Source organism: Tetrahymena thermophila (assembly GCF_000189635.1).
Source record: "Tetrahymena thermophila SB210 genomic scaffold scf_8254688, whole genome shotgun sequence".
In the NCBI taxonomy this organism is placed as follows: domain Eukaryota; phylum Ciliophora; class Oligohymenophorea; order Hymenostomatida; family Tetrahymenidae; genus Tetrahymena; species Tetrahymena thermophila.
In genome coordinates this window covers 400,006-415,306 of record NW_002476454.1, presented here as the reverse complement: position 1 = coordinate 415,306, position 15,301 = coordinate 400,006, and the positions used below count along the sequence as shown (strand labels likewise).

The 15,301-nt window shown below is 22.2% G+C and overlaps 6 protein-coding genes across 6 annotated transcripts; 1 reads left to right on the top strand and 5 right to left on the bottom strand. All coding sequences in view use genetic code 6, as the record gives it.

The window, feature by feature from the left end:
* Positions 1-466: 466 nt before the first annotated feature.
* Positions 467-1,423, bottom strand: TTHERM_00295170 (thioredoxin-dependent peroxide reductase). The gene has a single exon (XM_001013149.3). The coding sequence runs from the start codon at positions 1,394-1,396 to the stop codon at positions 605-607; it is 792 nt and encodes a 263-aa protein (XP_001013149.2). The 5' UTR covers positions 1,397-1,423; the 3' UTR covers positions 467-604.
* Positions 1,424-2,521: 1,098 nt separating this feature from the next.
* Positions 2,522-6,366, bottom strand: TTHERM_00295180 (hypothetical protein; the record flags this gene model as incomplete). The annotated part of the gene is made up of 4 exons (XM_001013150.2): positions 5,908-6,366; positions 3,991-5,852; positions 3,361-3,931; positions 2,522-3,298 (listed from the first exon to the last, which is right to left on the bottom strand). The coding sequence occupies exons 1-4, from the start codon at positions 6,298-6,300 to the stop codon at positions 2,522-2,524; spliced, it is 3,603 nt and encodes a 1,200-aa protein (XP_001013150.2). The 5' UTR covers positions 6,301-6,366.
* Positions 6,367-6,905: 539 nt separating this feature from the next.
* Positions 6,906-7,460, bottom strand: TTHERM_00295190 (alba protein; the record flags this gene model as incomplete). The annotated part of the gene is made up of 3 exons (XM_001013151.2): positions 6,906-7,007; positions 7,059-7,200; positions 7,258-7,460. 3 exons carry the CDS (start codon positions 7,458-7,460, stop codon positions 6,906-6,908), a joined length of 447 nt encoding a protein of 148 aa, XP_001013151.2.
* Positions 7,461-7,681: 221 nt separating this feature from the next.
* Positions 7,682-9,205, top strand: TTHERM_00295200 (hypothetical protein; the record flags this gene model as incomplete). The annotated part of the gene is made up of 3 exons (XM_001013152.2): positions 7,682-7,799; positions 7,869-8,452; positions 8,576-9,205. 3 exons carry the CDS (start codon positions 7,682-7,684, stop codon positions 9,203-9,205), a joined length of 1,332 nt encoding a protein of 443 aa, XP_001013152.2.
* A 223-nt stretch (positions 9,206-9,428) lies between these two features.
* TTHERM_000295199 (dolichol phosphate-mannose biosynthesis regulatory protein) lies at positions 9,429-9,821 on the bottom strand (the record flags this gene model as incomplete). The annotated part of the gene is made up of 3 exons (XM_012796893.1): positions 9,429-9,452; positions 9,507-9,671; positions 9,738-9,821. 3 exons carry the CDS (start codon positions 9,819-9,821, stop codon positions 9,429-9,431), a joined length of 273 nt encoding a protein of 90 aa, XP_012652347.1.
* A 646-nt stretch (positions 9,822-10,467) lies between these two features.
* Positions 10,468-14,677, bottom strand: TTHERM_00295210 (kinesin motor catalytic domain protein; the record flags this gene model as incomplete). Its single annotated transcript, XM_001013153.2, has 16 exons — positions 10,468-10,480; positions 10,542-10,752; positions 10,815-10,922; positions 10,980-11,080; positions 11,134-11,269; positions 11,321-11,438; positions 11,499-11,570; positions 11,626-11,696; positions 11,752-11,890; positions 11,954-12,104; positions 12,159-13,030; positions 13,078-13,368; positions 13,420-13,912; positions 14,068-14,222; positions 14,399-14,578; positions 14,636-14,677. 16 exons carry the CDS (start codon positions 14,675-14,677, stop codon positions 10,468-10,470), a joined length of 3,153 nt encoding a protein of 1,050 aa, XP_001013153.2.
* Positions 14,678-15,301: the final 624 nt, after the last annotated feature.

Genomic DNA, 15,301 nt, shown 5'->3' with positions numbered 1-15,301 from the left:
GTTATTTAAAATTATAACTTAAATACTTATTAATTATTTTCTAATTTATAAATTATGTTAATATTAGATTATTTTACTATGTTAATTCTTCTATCCAAATAATTACTCTATCGAAATTCTTACTAAATGTAATAAAAGATTATATAAAATTAACACGAATTATAAAATTGAGAAATAACAATTTTACTATAAAATTAAGAATATTATGTCACAACAAAAACTCAATGTAAATAATAAGTTCAATACAATCAACATTTTTTTCAATCAAAAATATTTCAATTTTAGCAATTCATAAAATTAAGTGTTTGGAAAGGAAAATATTTATTAAATAATTTTACCAATAAAATTAATTCTTAACAAATGAAAATTATTTTTTTTTATTAATTATTTTACTTTCATATTTATCATTTGCCAAATTTGAAATTTAATCAATTTTAATATACTTATATTTTGAAAGAATATATATATGAATTATTATTTAGAAAAATAGATTATATCCCTTTTACAAGTTAAAACTTAAAAACAATTAATACTATTATTAATAAAGCTTAGCTTTTTATTGAATAATTTTCTATAAAAATCATTATTAAGTTTTAGAATAAATTCAATTCTTAGCATGAACATTTTTCCAGTATTTAGAGGTGACATCAGATTCATGACTGGGTTTCATGGTAGCAGCACCAGGTTTCCAAGAAGCAGGGCAGACTTCACCGTGTTTATCAGCATATTAGAAAGCCTAAACTAAACGCAAGTATTCTTCAACGTTTCTACCGACTGGGAGATCGTTAACTGAAGTGTGACGTAAAACTTGCTTGTCATCGATGATGAAAGAGCCTCTTAAGGCAATACCACCTTCAGTCAAAACACCATAATCTCTAGAGATGTTTTTAGTTAAGTCTGAAAGGAGACTAATTTACAAATCTTCTCCCAAACCACCTTCTGATCTAGGTCTTTAAACGTAAGCTTAATGAGTGTAGTGACTATCAATAGAGCAACCAATAACTTCACAGTTAGTTTCGTTGAACTTCTTAGCATGGTTGGAGAATTGAATAATTTCAGTAGGGCAAACAAAAGTAAAATCTAAAGGATAGAAGAACAATAATAAATATTTGCCTTTGTAATCTTCTAAGGAAACTTGCTTGAAAGATTTGCTCTTGGGACAGTAAGCAGCACCCTTGAAGTGGGGAGCAGCCTTTTGGACGAAAGCTTTAATAGAGTTCATTTCTTATTTTTGAGGGAATTAAATTTTAATATTAAAGATTTTTTTTAATTTTTGTTTTTTATAAATAAAAAAAGATTTCTTATTGTATTTATTCCAAAAATGAGTGTTTAAAAGATATATAAGCAATCTAATCTTTTGAAATAATCTTAATTATTTCAAGCTACAATATTACATAATAAAAACTTTATAATTTAAGAATAGGGAATCTAAAAACTGAAAAATTGAAGTGAAATATGAGAAAATACTCAATTTTTTCTCAAAGAAATCTATGAAAATTCCTTATTTTAATATGTATCTAATTTTTTATTGAATGAAGTCATAATTTTTTTTTTTTTCATTTTTGTTTCGTATCATTTGATTTATAAAATAAAATTTTTACTAGTTTAACATTTTCATAAAAATTTTATTGAATTACTTGGTTAAATTACAATCATAATAAATTTAAGTCAGTTTTTGTTCATGAATGCCATTTTAAATAAAATAATTATTTATATTTTTTATTTATGCTTTTTTTATAAGATATACATTCTTATTTGTATATTATATTTTATAATTTGAATTTAATATAAATTATTTTAACAATTAGTATAAATCAACTAAATAGATAACATAAAAGCTAGCTATATGTAATTTATATAATTTATTTTTTGTATTACATCAATTTACTAATAATTTTAAGCAATTTAATATTATAAATTAGTAATTTAAATCTATATATAACATTAAATTCATTGAACCTAATAGTGAACCCAAATAAAGAGGATCAGTAAATATATCATAAAAATTTTAGTAATTTTCTAATAAATTTAATTTTCTGTGATCTCATATATTTAATTCTAAAATATTTTATTCAAAAAATGAATATAATAGAATAATCAGAATATTGGACTATATTTTGATAATCTTATTTATGTTAAAAATTTATAATCTAAAAAATTTGTAAATTTTCTAAAAATTAAACAAAATTTAAAGCTAAACAACCTTTTTTAGTAAATAAAAAGAAAGCATTAATATGAAAAAAAATAAATTAAAAATAAATAATGATTAATTATTTTGCCAAATAGATATCATAAATTAAAACATTAGTTAATATTATGAAAATATCCATTTTTAAATATGTAATATAAATTATTTTTTTGGAAGTTTTTGATTTTTTATGGATTCTAAATTTATGCTATTTGTCAAATATTATTTATTAGAAAAATATTAGATAAAATAATAAAAGGTAACTAATAAGTATGATATATATCTTAATACATAAAATTATTTTAGATATATAATATAAAATACAAAAAATTATCATATTCTCTCATTATTTTAGGCTTTTAACAAGGAACCCTAACCAGCTTACTAAGCTAAATTAGATTTTAGACTTGTATAATCATCTATCTTATTTGATCCGTATTATTATTTTGATGCATAAGGCCCTTGATTTTCTGGCACTATTTTACCTTCTACTATATTTCTGCATCTTTCAAGAATCATTTTATTTAACATATCATTTTCTTCAACTAAGGAGTTATCATATCTAGGGATATCAGAAGACTATAAATTTATATTTTGAACTGAAGAATACCTTTATATAGAAGGTTGAATATACTAATTTCTAGGATTAATTTAATTTTGAGCTGGTTATTATGGTAATGGGGGTAAGTAATGACCAGGTTATCTTTTTACAGTATTAGATAAATTATTATTTTCGTCTTATTCTTATTAGCTATCGTAATAAGGTAAACTATTAAGACTTGAATTTTTTTTCAATAAATTCTATTAGCTGGAGCTACTAGTCAATCCAGTAGTAATAGAATTATTCTTTGATTAATAGCGTTCCACATATTAATTACTACTTTAAGCATTAGTATTACTGCTTAATCCATATTAATTTGCTGAATAAGATTGTAATCTAGATATTATTTCTGCCTTTTCTTACAAAAGGGATTGCATTCTTTAGTGTTCTCTTTACAAGAACTGCATTTCTCTTTCTTTCTCACTCTTGAGATTATGAATAGTTCTTTCACTCTATTAAGCAATAGTATGTATTTATCTTTCATATTAGTTAGCTACTTGCTCTTTTTCCTAAATTGTCATATAAAAAAAATAAAAATTATAATTTTAAATTTGTAATAAATTTTTATTACATTTAATAGATCTTAATATCTAATACGTTATCTATCAAGCTCACGTTTATGGGCATCTAAATCTAATTTTATGGCGTTATTTTCTTCTTCTAGCTATCTCATTGCTGATTTTAAATTTGTCAAAGTTATATTTATTTAGTATGTATGAGCTTAGACTTCTTAATTAATTCTTTCTTCGTAATTAATACAAGTTTGTTAAAATGCTTTTTCTTTAATGTCCAATTAATCTAATAATTAAGCATTTAAGGCTTCCAACTCCTATAATTTAACAAAATTATCTTTTTTGTTGCTTATTTCAACCTTCAAATTTTGAATCTATTCAAAATATTATTCTTTCTCTTAATCTATTTAAGAGTTTAATTCTTGAATGTTTTTTTCGAATTAGAATTTCATTTGGTCAAATTCTTATCTCATATTTTCTTTTTCTTGTTCAATTTAGCTAATTATTTAGTCCTACTCTTGAATTTTTTAACAATTAACGTCCTGTTATTTTAGTTATTCAATCTCAAACTAATGGTTAGATTCTAATCTCTTGATTTCTAAAATTAATTGCTCGTTTTCAGATTGATAGCTTTTAAAAAGATAAAAATATGATTTAATAAAATTATAAGAAAACAAACAAAATTTTACACTAATTTGTCTTATTCGATTGTTTATATTAATTAAGTAATGTAATGATCTTTTTAATCTAATTTTTCTAAAAGTAGTGTTGAGTTTGCAACAGCTTTTTCAAGCTCTTAAATTTTTAAAAGGTGAGTCTCATTGATTTAGAGATATTCTTAGTTCATTTTTTATGATTATTCTGTCATTTGTTAATATTTTTCAACAAGTTATTCTTATTCATATTTGTTTTCTAATATTTCGACCTACCTTTCTTCCATTTCTTTAATTTTGATTTTTAATAACTTATTTTCTTCAGTAAGATACAATCTTTCTGTTTAATTGGACTCTAATTGAGGCTGTTAGCTATTAAGTTTATCTTCCAAATCTTTATTTATAGCTTCTAAAGACTTAATTTATTCTAATCTTTCTGCTAAAAGAGTGTTAAGTTACTAAACATCAACAATTAATCTCTCACATTTCAATTCTATTTCATTAATCCTAGAGATAGCTTATAATTTATCATTTTCTAATTTTTGAATATCATTGTTCACCATTTAAGAAACTTGCAAGCTTTCATTTCTCTAGTTTGATAATTCTAATTAAAGGTTACTCTTTTCAGATTAAATGATCTAAATTTCCTTTCTAAGCTATTCTTCCAAAAGCTTTTTATCAAGATTAGATGTTTGTATAATTTTTTCAATTTTTTCTAGGCTTTAGCTATGAGCCTAAGAGAGTTATTCTCTTGCTGTTGCATCATGAGAAGCTAAAGTTTAAACTAATTTTCTATTTTCTTCTTAAAAGCTGAAAAGTTTATCCTCCAATTCTTTTATTCTACTCTCTTAACGCTTAATTATTTCTTCAGATGCTAGCAAATTAGCTTCTTCAATAACTTTCTTTTGAATTTATTAAGTTGTAACATTTTGGTTAGTAATTATTATTTCTTGGTTTTATAAAGTCATTTTTCTTAACAAATTCTATTCTCTTTCATAAAACTATTTCTCCTTTGCTATGAATTCGCTTCTGCGTTCTTCGTACTCGATTTCTTGGCGCATTATTTGATCACGTAACTAACGAATTTCTTTGTCTCTATTTTCTAATGCTAAATCATACTTTCGTTTTTAGTCATCTACATCTAAACGGTGAGTATTTATAGCAGAATCTCTTCCTTGCTTTAATAGCTTGTTTTCTTTCATTAGACTTTCGTTATATTCAATTAATTTTTCATTTTCAGTTATGAGAAAGAGCATTTTTTACTATATTTCTAAAAATTGTTTATGATCATGCAAATTATTGCCATTAGAGTCATTAAAGATTTTCATGAATTAATATTTGTTTAAGCTGTTATCAGATGTTTATGTATATTAGTAGTTATTAGTGTTTAAATTATGAGCACTGAGAGAGTCATCTTAGTGCAAAAAATCTCCTAAATGTTATTAAATAGAACTAAAGCTACTATTTGCATTATTTGTAGTATGATTAATTGCATTTTAGCCACTCTAAATTTATAAAATCTATTGATTTAATGAATACTCTGTGTTTTTGGTGAGTTTATTGTCATTGATGCTTGTTGCTGTTGCTGCTGTATTAAAATTTTTACTTGAATAATCTTTATTAATAGGACTTTAGCTGATGTTAGATAAATTTGTTATGCTGTTTCTCAATTTGTTTTCTTTTATTATAATTTGCTTTGATTGTTAATTTTTAGTATTTTCACTTAAAATAATGTGATTAACTTAAGAAGGAATTATTTGTATAGGAACTCCGATTTAATTATCAACTTATTTGTTTGTTTGAGGAAAATAGATAGATTATTTTTAATTTTTTGTTGAAGTTGACTCACTTACTATACTGCTCTTCATGGAAACTAAAGAATTTTTCATTGGTGATAGCTTTAAATCATAGTAAATATATTATTTATTGAAATTTTTATATAAAATAGTATACTTTTGGTGATAGCTAATTGACATTTATTGAATTGTTTAAACTTTTTCTAACAAACGATGAATTTTCAGATAAAAGTCTTTCACCTTATGTAGTTTATTGCTTGTCTTTTTATTGGTGATTATTCAATCTTAAATCATTACTTGAATAATTTTTAGACAGTTTAGCTAATACATCGATGCTAGGTTTATCTGCTTACTATGTTGATTAAATATTTAGCTTGCTAATAGAATCAATTTAAACAACAGGTGATGTAAATTCTGCTTAAATAGGTTCTCCAAATTTTTTTTCTGCTGTTTAATAATTGTAATCGTAATCATTAAAGTCACTTAATGAATATCCTTTGTTAGTAGGCGATGTAAAGACTACAGAATTATTATTTACAGTTGGATTCATTGGCTCAATAAAACTTTCAACTAGCTTTGATCCTTTTCTTATATTTATTTAATTTTTTTACAAAATAATTTAAAATTGGAATCTTTTGATAGATAAAAATTGTGATAAATTAATTTAAAAAAAACTTGGATCATTTACGCAAAACTATTATTTATAAGTTTTTATCTTTTGATTTTTTTGCACAACCACTATTTTTCTTATTTATTTTTTTGAATTTTAAAATAGTTGAAAATTTTTCTTTTTTCATTAATTTTAAAAATTTTAGTTAAAATCTTAACAAAAGCTAAAAGCTGTTTAAAAAATAATTGAATATATTAAATAGCAAAGTTTTATTATAAAGCAAATCTATTTTAATTTTTTTTAGTAAAATAGTTTAAAAAAAAATAAAAATAATTAAAAGACAAACAATATGTAAAACATTTAGATATGAAATAACTAATCACATTTTAGTATAATAATTGCTATTAAGCATTTTACTTGTATAATTTGTAGCATCTATAATATCTAATTATATTATGATAAATAGAGATAAATATAAATATCTTAATTGAAATATAAGGTTAGTCCTTGTATAGTAGAAATTTAATTTAAACTAAAAACTTTTTTCAAAAATTTAGCTCTTTTTTGAGAGTTATATGAATAGTAGATCTAATTTTGATATCCATTTATTCTTCTTCACTTGCATCTTCATCTGAAACCTTTTTTTCCTTTATTAAAGCAATTTAAATTTATAAACTAAACGATTATTTGATTTATACTGGTAAATGATCTATTATTGTGTTAGCGCTACCTGTTTCTATTTCAGTTGTTATGTCAGAGTAATACTCTCTCATATGCAAAGCTATTTATACGCATTTCGGTATACTCGCAGTCATTCCATGTATGATAATAGTTTTTGCTCTAAATAATTTTTTTAAAAAGCCTAAAATATTTTCTAAAAAAATAATGAAATTATACCCATCTTTAATCAATTTATGAATTCTTTTTATATAAATGCTTATGTGAGTTTCATTTTTAACATACAATTCATTTAAATTAGCCTTAGAATGAAGAGCTTTTCTTTTTATAAATGGCTTAAAATTATTTTTATTTTTTTTATTTTCTTAAGTTGTTTTTGTAGCTGAATTTTCACTATTTTTAATTTCTATCTCCTACTCCATTTAATATTTACTTATAAAAATTTATGCAATACTAATCAATAACAAAAATCTAATTAAAAAACAAATAAAAACAGAAAAATTAAACTAAGATATATTTTTTTATCAAAAAGCATTTTTTAAATTAAAAGACTAAACTATAATAAAAAAGCTATTATAAAGAACAAATCTATTTTCTTTTTAAATAATTTTTAAGACATATTAAAATTCGAATAAATATATTAATGGATACGTTGTAGCCTAGTAAAAATAGCTCATAATCAATTTAATGTAAAGAAGATTAGTAAAGTAATTCTAGCAAGCAGTTAATTATTGAAGATTAGAGTTATACAAAAAGATAAAGTAACTTTATTTATTTTTGAGTTTAAGCTACTTTGCTGTAAAAATCATAAAATATATAAAATCTAACAGAAATAATCAGAGCAGTTTTGGATTCTTTCTTAAGAGGATGCTTATTAGGGAATTTAATAGATATTTACAGACAGAAAGAAAGCGAGTTGTAAGATGAAGTATTCAAACAAATAATTGCAGGAGATCTAAAGCAGGTTCTTAAATAATTTGGAAGTTAGTAGAAATACGATATAACATGGCACTATTTATTCTTTGCTGAAATCTATTCTTTGTTAGAATATGATCCGATTTTAAGCCCTGAACCTTTGAATTTTAGTGTCTACATGAAATATATTCTAGTTATGTATAATTTGAGCAATAATAACATAAAGCAATAACTCTAAAGTATTATGCCTTAAAACATTACTATACCACAAAATGAAACACCCTGTGGATCAGATAAATACAAGTAATCATTGTAATTGTGGATATAAAATAATAACTAAATAAAAGAAGGTATCTTTAAATAGTTTGATAACAAAATCATCTGTCTCAAGTTTACTTTGTCTTAAATAATTCCTTTATTATTTATCTATTCTACTAACTCACTCAAATTACCAGTAGAAAAAGTTAGGGCTTATATCAAAAATTTTGGTTTTGAAGAAGTAAATAAATATAAAAAAATTAATAAATTTTAAATAAACATAAAATTTGTAAAATTATTTTTTCATATTTTTTCATTCAAACATAAAATTTAATATTAAGAAAAAAATATTTTAATTTAACAGGAATAGTAAGCTGCTTTAATTTTTTACTTCGTTTTTATGAATAAATTATTGAAGTATTATCTCAAAGAAAATAGTATAATTAAAGCAATCAATAAAATCAAAACAAAATTGAAAGGTAAAAAATCATATTTAGATAATAAAGAAAAAGAAGTTCTTCTGTAATGTGAGAAAAAGATTGAAATACTAAAAAAATTATAAAAAGATCCAAAATTTATAAATATAAGTTAATCCTCTCAACAAACTTTATTAGATGATTACTCTGTAAAAGTTTAACTAATAAAATATGATTAATCGTACAAAAATTTTTAGTCGCTTTTGGTAGATGTAATTGTACAGCTAATAGCATATATAGGTATTCTTGATCACGATTCGATTATATTTAAAATACAAAAATTGAACTACGAATAGAGCTCAATACCTGCTCTACTTCTCTCTTTTCCAGTATTAGCAATTGGATATCCTGATAATTATATTAACCAACTTAACGATCTAATATATAGAACTAGTAACTAAGATTGTTTACTAAATTATTTAAACCCAGATCCTTGGTTTTCAACTTAAATCTCTAACTAAATATTTACTGAATTTGTAAATCTTTTTTGTGAAAAATTCTATAGAAATTCTAAGTGATTTTATTACATAATAATTGTCATAAAACTCATTAATCTAAATTATTCTTTTAATATCTATTGAATTTGTGATAATATTTAACTTATTTTATATGTTGAAGTAAAACATAAAATTGTAAATAAACTTGGTTAATTTTAAATACTAAATATTTTTAAGGTTAAGTTTAAAATTTCGATATCAACAAAGCACTTCGATAATAAGTTTAAATTTAATTTCCATACATTCATTCTGAATTTTTAACTTTAACCTATTAATTTTGTTATAAATATTAATAAGATAGTAGGAAGTATTATATAATTACGTTCTAAGGGGCTGTTATTTGCTTTTTAGAAGGAGTTATTAGCACCAGTCCAATAAAAGTAAAGAAAATAGAAACAATAAAAATAATTAAAACAGTTGGAATCATATAAGCGTAGTCTCTATGAGGAAAGTAGCTCTAAACTTTATGGTTTGCATCAATAAAAGGCTATTTATAAATATTTAAAAAATTTTCAATTATTATAAAATTTTAAACTTAGCACAATTTTTTTACTGTTATCAAGACCCATACTAAATAATAAATATAGAATGAAGTAACTGTGGCCAAGCCTATTTTTCCTATTGTTTAAATTTGCATTTTTGTTTTCTACAAAATTTTAAAATTCTAAGTATAAAAAGTAATTAATCACTAAAAATTTAATAAATTATATCTATCTTCATAAAAAAAAAATTTTTTTGAATTTAATATCTCAGAAATCAAAAGAAACTTGCCACCTAAAAGTATCATTTTATTGTAGAAATATACTTATTTTTTGATTTAATTATTAAAAATGTTAAAACTAGTAAAATTTAAAACTATAAAATAATATTAATTTAGAAGAAACAAATAAAAGAAAATTAAAAAAAAATATACATTTTTGTAAATTTTTAATAACAAAAGTTTGATGATTAATTAGGTTGAAATAATAATAATGTTTATATTAAATTATAATAAAATGAAATGATGATATCATATTAATACTGTATAAATTAGAATATATTTTAGAAATTTATTTATTTACAGAAATCAAATGTGATTGATTTTTTTATATTATATTAATTTATAATCATTAATTAGTACTTTTTTAGTTTATTAATTAATTAGTTAGTTTATTAATTTAAATGATTCTAACATCGAGATGTTATCTTATTCTGTAGAAATATTTATTTCTTCAGCTTTTATATACATTTTTCAATTCTTTCAGTTATCCAATAAATTTTATTCATCATAGAAATCTCTATTTTCAATCATAATTACTATTTAATTTTTAAATTTAATTTAATAATAAATAAAATAAACCAAAATAATATTACATACTTTTCTTTTGAAATTCCATAATCAGATTATTATTTTTATCCGTAATTTTTCATTATCGGAGTTATAGATTTCTTAAAAATTAAATTGTTATTTCCCATTTTAGATGGAGAAAAATCATTTGACATATTTTTCTTTTCAGCAAGTATTGAACTGCCATTTAAACTTTTTTTATCAGAAAAATCATCTGCCATTCTAATTTCTTAATCAGCCTCTACAATAAATATATTAATTAATAAATAAATATTTGATTTGAAAATAAAAAAAATAATTTACATTGAAGCATATGAAGCTATGAAATTGCCTTAGACATTTCTTATTTTAGATCATGGACTATGTTTGTGATGTTTTAAGATTTGTCTTATACTTTTTAGATGATAGAATCTTTTATTATAATTTATATTATTAAATGTTTTTGAATAAAAAAATAAGTTTAGATACCAAAATTTTTGTTAGTGTTAGAGGTTTAGTTAGTGTCAAAATTCAAGCTAATTTCATTTGAGTTATATTTTAATTCCTACATGCCCTTTTTTAATTCAGGTCTTAAAAAAAATAATTTTTACATAACTTTTCTTCAATTTAACTAATTAAATACCTATAATTGTTCTACATTTTTAACTAATTCATTTATTATCCTATATTTTAATTTTTATTTTATTAACTAATTTGGTTTGAGTTCTTTTTTTATGGACTGCTTCTATTGCTAGATGAACTTTCTACTCTTTTTTCATCTTTTATTTAAAAATATAAATAATTTCTTGTTACACAATAAATTTTTTTACCATTATAGTTCTTTATGGGTGACTTTGAAGTAGGTCTTATCTACATATTTGAGCTACCATTGTTTTAGTAAGTATTTGGATTTCTTTTTATTTCATTCATTTTATTTAGGGTTTCAAGCTTATTTTTAAAATAGATAAATTAAAAAAAATGTTTGAATTTTTTTGTTTTATTTATTACATCATCTTTAATAGAAAGTAAAGATGCATCATACATTTAATTATTTCCATTTAATGATATATTTGCTTTATCCTATTCAAAAAATTAATAAAATTAATATTTTACAAAAGTAATAAAAAATAAATACATTTCCATTGTTTTTCTAAGCTTAATTTTCCATAAAATCATCTTTATTGTTAACCATAGCAAATGCATTTTCTTTTTTTAGGTAAAATTATTAATTACATTTAAAGATTATTTTATTTCTATTTACTAATAGACTCAAATTTGGATTCGCTTATATTATTCAAGTTTTCTTAGTAATATTATTTACTTCCCTGATATTCCATTTAATTTGCATTTGATGGTATAAATGAAATGTTTGAGGATGAATTATCTTCTGATTCTCTTTTCTTTTGTAAGTATAATTTAAATATGGATTTAATTAAAACTTATTAAAATTATAATTAACATACTTAATTATTGGATGAAGCCTTTGATGTATTAGATGTCTTCTTTTAAATTGCTGATACCATATTTATCATTCTGTTAACAAATTCATCATCAGGAGTTGGAGTTGATGAATCCATTTCGTTTCCATTAAATTCATTGTTAAAATCTTCTAATCTGTAATTTTATAATTTAAATATATCTTTTTTATTTCAAAAATTTTAATTTTACTATTTTCCTTCATCATTTTTTAAATCGTTAAAAAGCTTCAAAGATTAGTTATCAGGTGAATTATAAGCAAAAAACATTTCTAATTTCTTTTCTATTTCTTTTCTTTTGATTCTTTATAGTAATTTGTTGTGATCAAGCTTATTAAAATTAATATTGTCTGCAAATTCTGAAATAGATCCCTCGTCTTCGCCAGCCTTCCAGAATTGATTTATTCTTATACTCATATTTTCGCTGTGATTACTATTTAAACTATTGAAATTGTTATTATTAATTATGTTGGCATTTCCTTGTCCATTTTATTATTATTTGAGCTCTTTAAATATAGAGAGATTTTCGAAAATTGAATTATCATCACATTCTATCTCTTATTTAAGTTTATCATTTCCTCTGTTTCCTTCGACAAATCTCACCTTTTTATCTATTGATGAGTTACTCATTTTTTTAAATTATTAAGAGACTGCATTCAAAGATGAACCCATGCTTCCACTTTAAAGACTTTATCTGTTTTATTAATGAATTAGTTATCTTGATTATTAAGATAAATTATTCATAGAGCTTTGATCTTCAATAGTAGAATTTCTACTCAAAGAATTAGAAACTTCACTGATAGGAGTGCCATTCCTCATCGCGGAAATCATTTGCCTTAATTCTTCATTTTCTTTCTTAAGCTGTATATTTTCTAACTCCAAGTCATATTAGGTTGAATTTTTTTTTAAAGACTTCTCCATTTCTTCTCTTAAAAACCTTTCTCTTGCATATGCTTTAGAAAGTTCTGCATATTCTTCATAATCAATCATTCTCTTATTTTAAGCTATTTTGTCTGCCCTAAGATTTCTGCCATCCAAAACTGCTCTTTTAGCACGATTTGCAAACTATTTATAAAATATTCAATATGAGTTTTAGACTAAAATTTAATTACTTGTAAAGTGGAGAAAGTTTCTGATGATGAGCTCATTGAAGGAGATATACAAACTATAAAAGTTATTTTTCCGTTTCCTGATAAAGAATCACTTAAGACTCTAGTTAGTTTAGAATTACGGAAAGGTATATGAGTACGATTTTTATCAATCAAAGCAGATATACAATGTCCTAAAGTACTTAATGAACCATTAATACAAGTTAATTCATCTATTCTCGTTTGCTTTTCTTCTATTGAAATATCGTGAGGAATTTTAAATTTTTCACTACCTGCCAAATCAACAATTCTAAGCTATATTTTAAAAAAATGCTTACATTAATATCTTTAATACTTTTTTTTTACAATAGATTCAATGACAATTTCATCTTCATATGTCTCATTTTTAATCTTAATTTTTTGTTATAATAAAATCTAAAAGATAGAATGAGAACGAGAAGATTTCGAGTTAGCCATAGTAGATCCTGTTGCTCTGTTCCTTAACCCTACCATCAATATATCTAATGCTTAGTCTATATTTTATATTTCTACTGTAATTAAATCTGGTATTTAAACATCTCCATTCTTTGATTCCCTAATTTCCAGCCCGTCCTTCTAATCTCTTCCGTTAAATAAATCATATATCTTTTCATTATAGACTTCAAAAAAGCTAATATACAACCTATAATCTTCTTGATCTCTTTTGCTGAGTTCTGACAAGATTTAATATAGAGAACGAGGAAGGATACCTCTTTCCTAACCTTATAAATAAGAGAGTATTTTTTCATTATTTAATTAAGAAGGGTTTTCACTATGATCTCCTAAAATAGTGTAAGTTTTACCAGCACCTGTCTAACCACTATTAGTTATATCATGTAATTAATTAAAATTTTAAAATATTTATAAAATAAATAAATAAATAGATATTATTAACAGAAATAAAGTAAATTTATTTTTGCAATAAAAGTTTTTTTAACTACTTATAAAAATAGAAAAATTTGTAAATTTATTTACTAAGCAAAAATTGTATTGTTGGTTCCATTTAAAAAAGAAAGAATAGATTCTTAAGTAAGATTGTAGACGTCATCCTGATTTGAAGCTGAAGGTAAAATGCTATTAAATTTCATATGTAAACTATTGCCAGGTCTCATAATCTTCAAAGTAGAATCCTTTTATAAAAAATTTTTCATTAATCATTTTTGATCTCAGTTGAAAAAAAACTATAGAAAATATCTTAAAACCATATATTTTAATCTTCTTATTTTAATTGGCTTTTAACTAAATTATTTTAAAATTCTAATGCTGTTTTTCAAATAAATATTTATTAATCGTTTTGATTTATTACATCAACTTAACGTATAAATTGTTCTTGAAGTTCATTTGTTAATGTTGGACGAATACGGATTATTATAGAAACTTTGTCCTTAAGTTCTGTCTCATCTACTTGGTTTTACTAAAGAAGACCCTAGCCTTTTTTTTGTAGGGTTCTATCTGGAGTAGCTATTTGAGATCTATTATTTCCATTCTTATTTTTATAACAAAAATGATTAATTAACTTTGATTTATCGCAATTAAAAATTACAGATTAACGTAATTTAATAGGGCTCTTTGATTGGTTGCGCATTTTTTTTTACAATTAAATGATGTAAGCTTATATGTAATCCTAATTATATCACTATGAATTTTCTTAATCTTTTGATGCTTGCTTTTATATATTGTTGAATAATTTTTTCTTTTGATATTTGATAAAATTTGTATTCTGTTATGCTTATTTCTTCTTAATTCAAACTTATATTTTTTTTAATAACTATAATCACTCTCTAAGATCTAATAAAGAAGCTTTATTTCTTCAAATATATACTTTTGATTATAATTAATATCATTCATTTTAATAAATTAGTAAATATTGTCTAATTTCTAATTCATAGATAGAATCCACAATTCATTCATATACGTTAAAAACTAATTTAGTTGTTAATAATCAAAATTAAATTTCATATATGAAAGTAAAGTTGAACATTTACTTATTTATTTATTTATTAATTAATTAATTAACTTAGGTTTACAAATACATATCAAAACTTTTTTAGACATTAAATTTTATTTTATTTTAAAAATATAAAAAATAAAAAAAAACATATTAAAAATGTCCAGCTTTATTTTAAATAAAATTAAAACACCACAAAAATAAATTTATATAAAATATTCTTAATAGTAAATTAAAGTAAATTTTTAGCTTTTTTTTAGA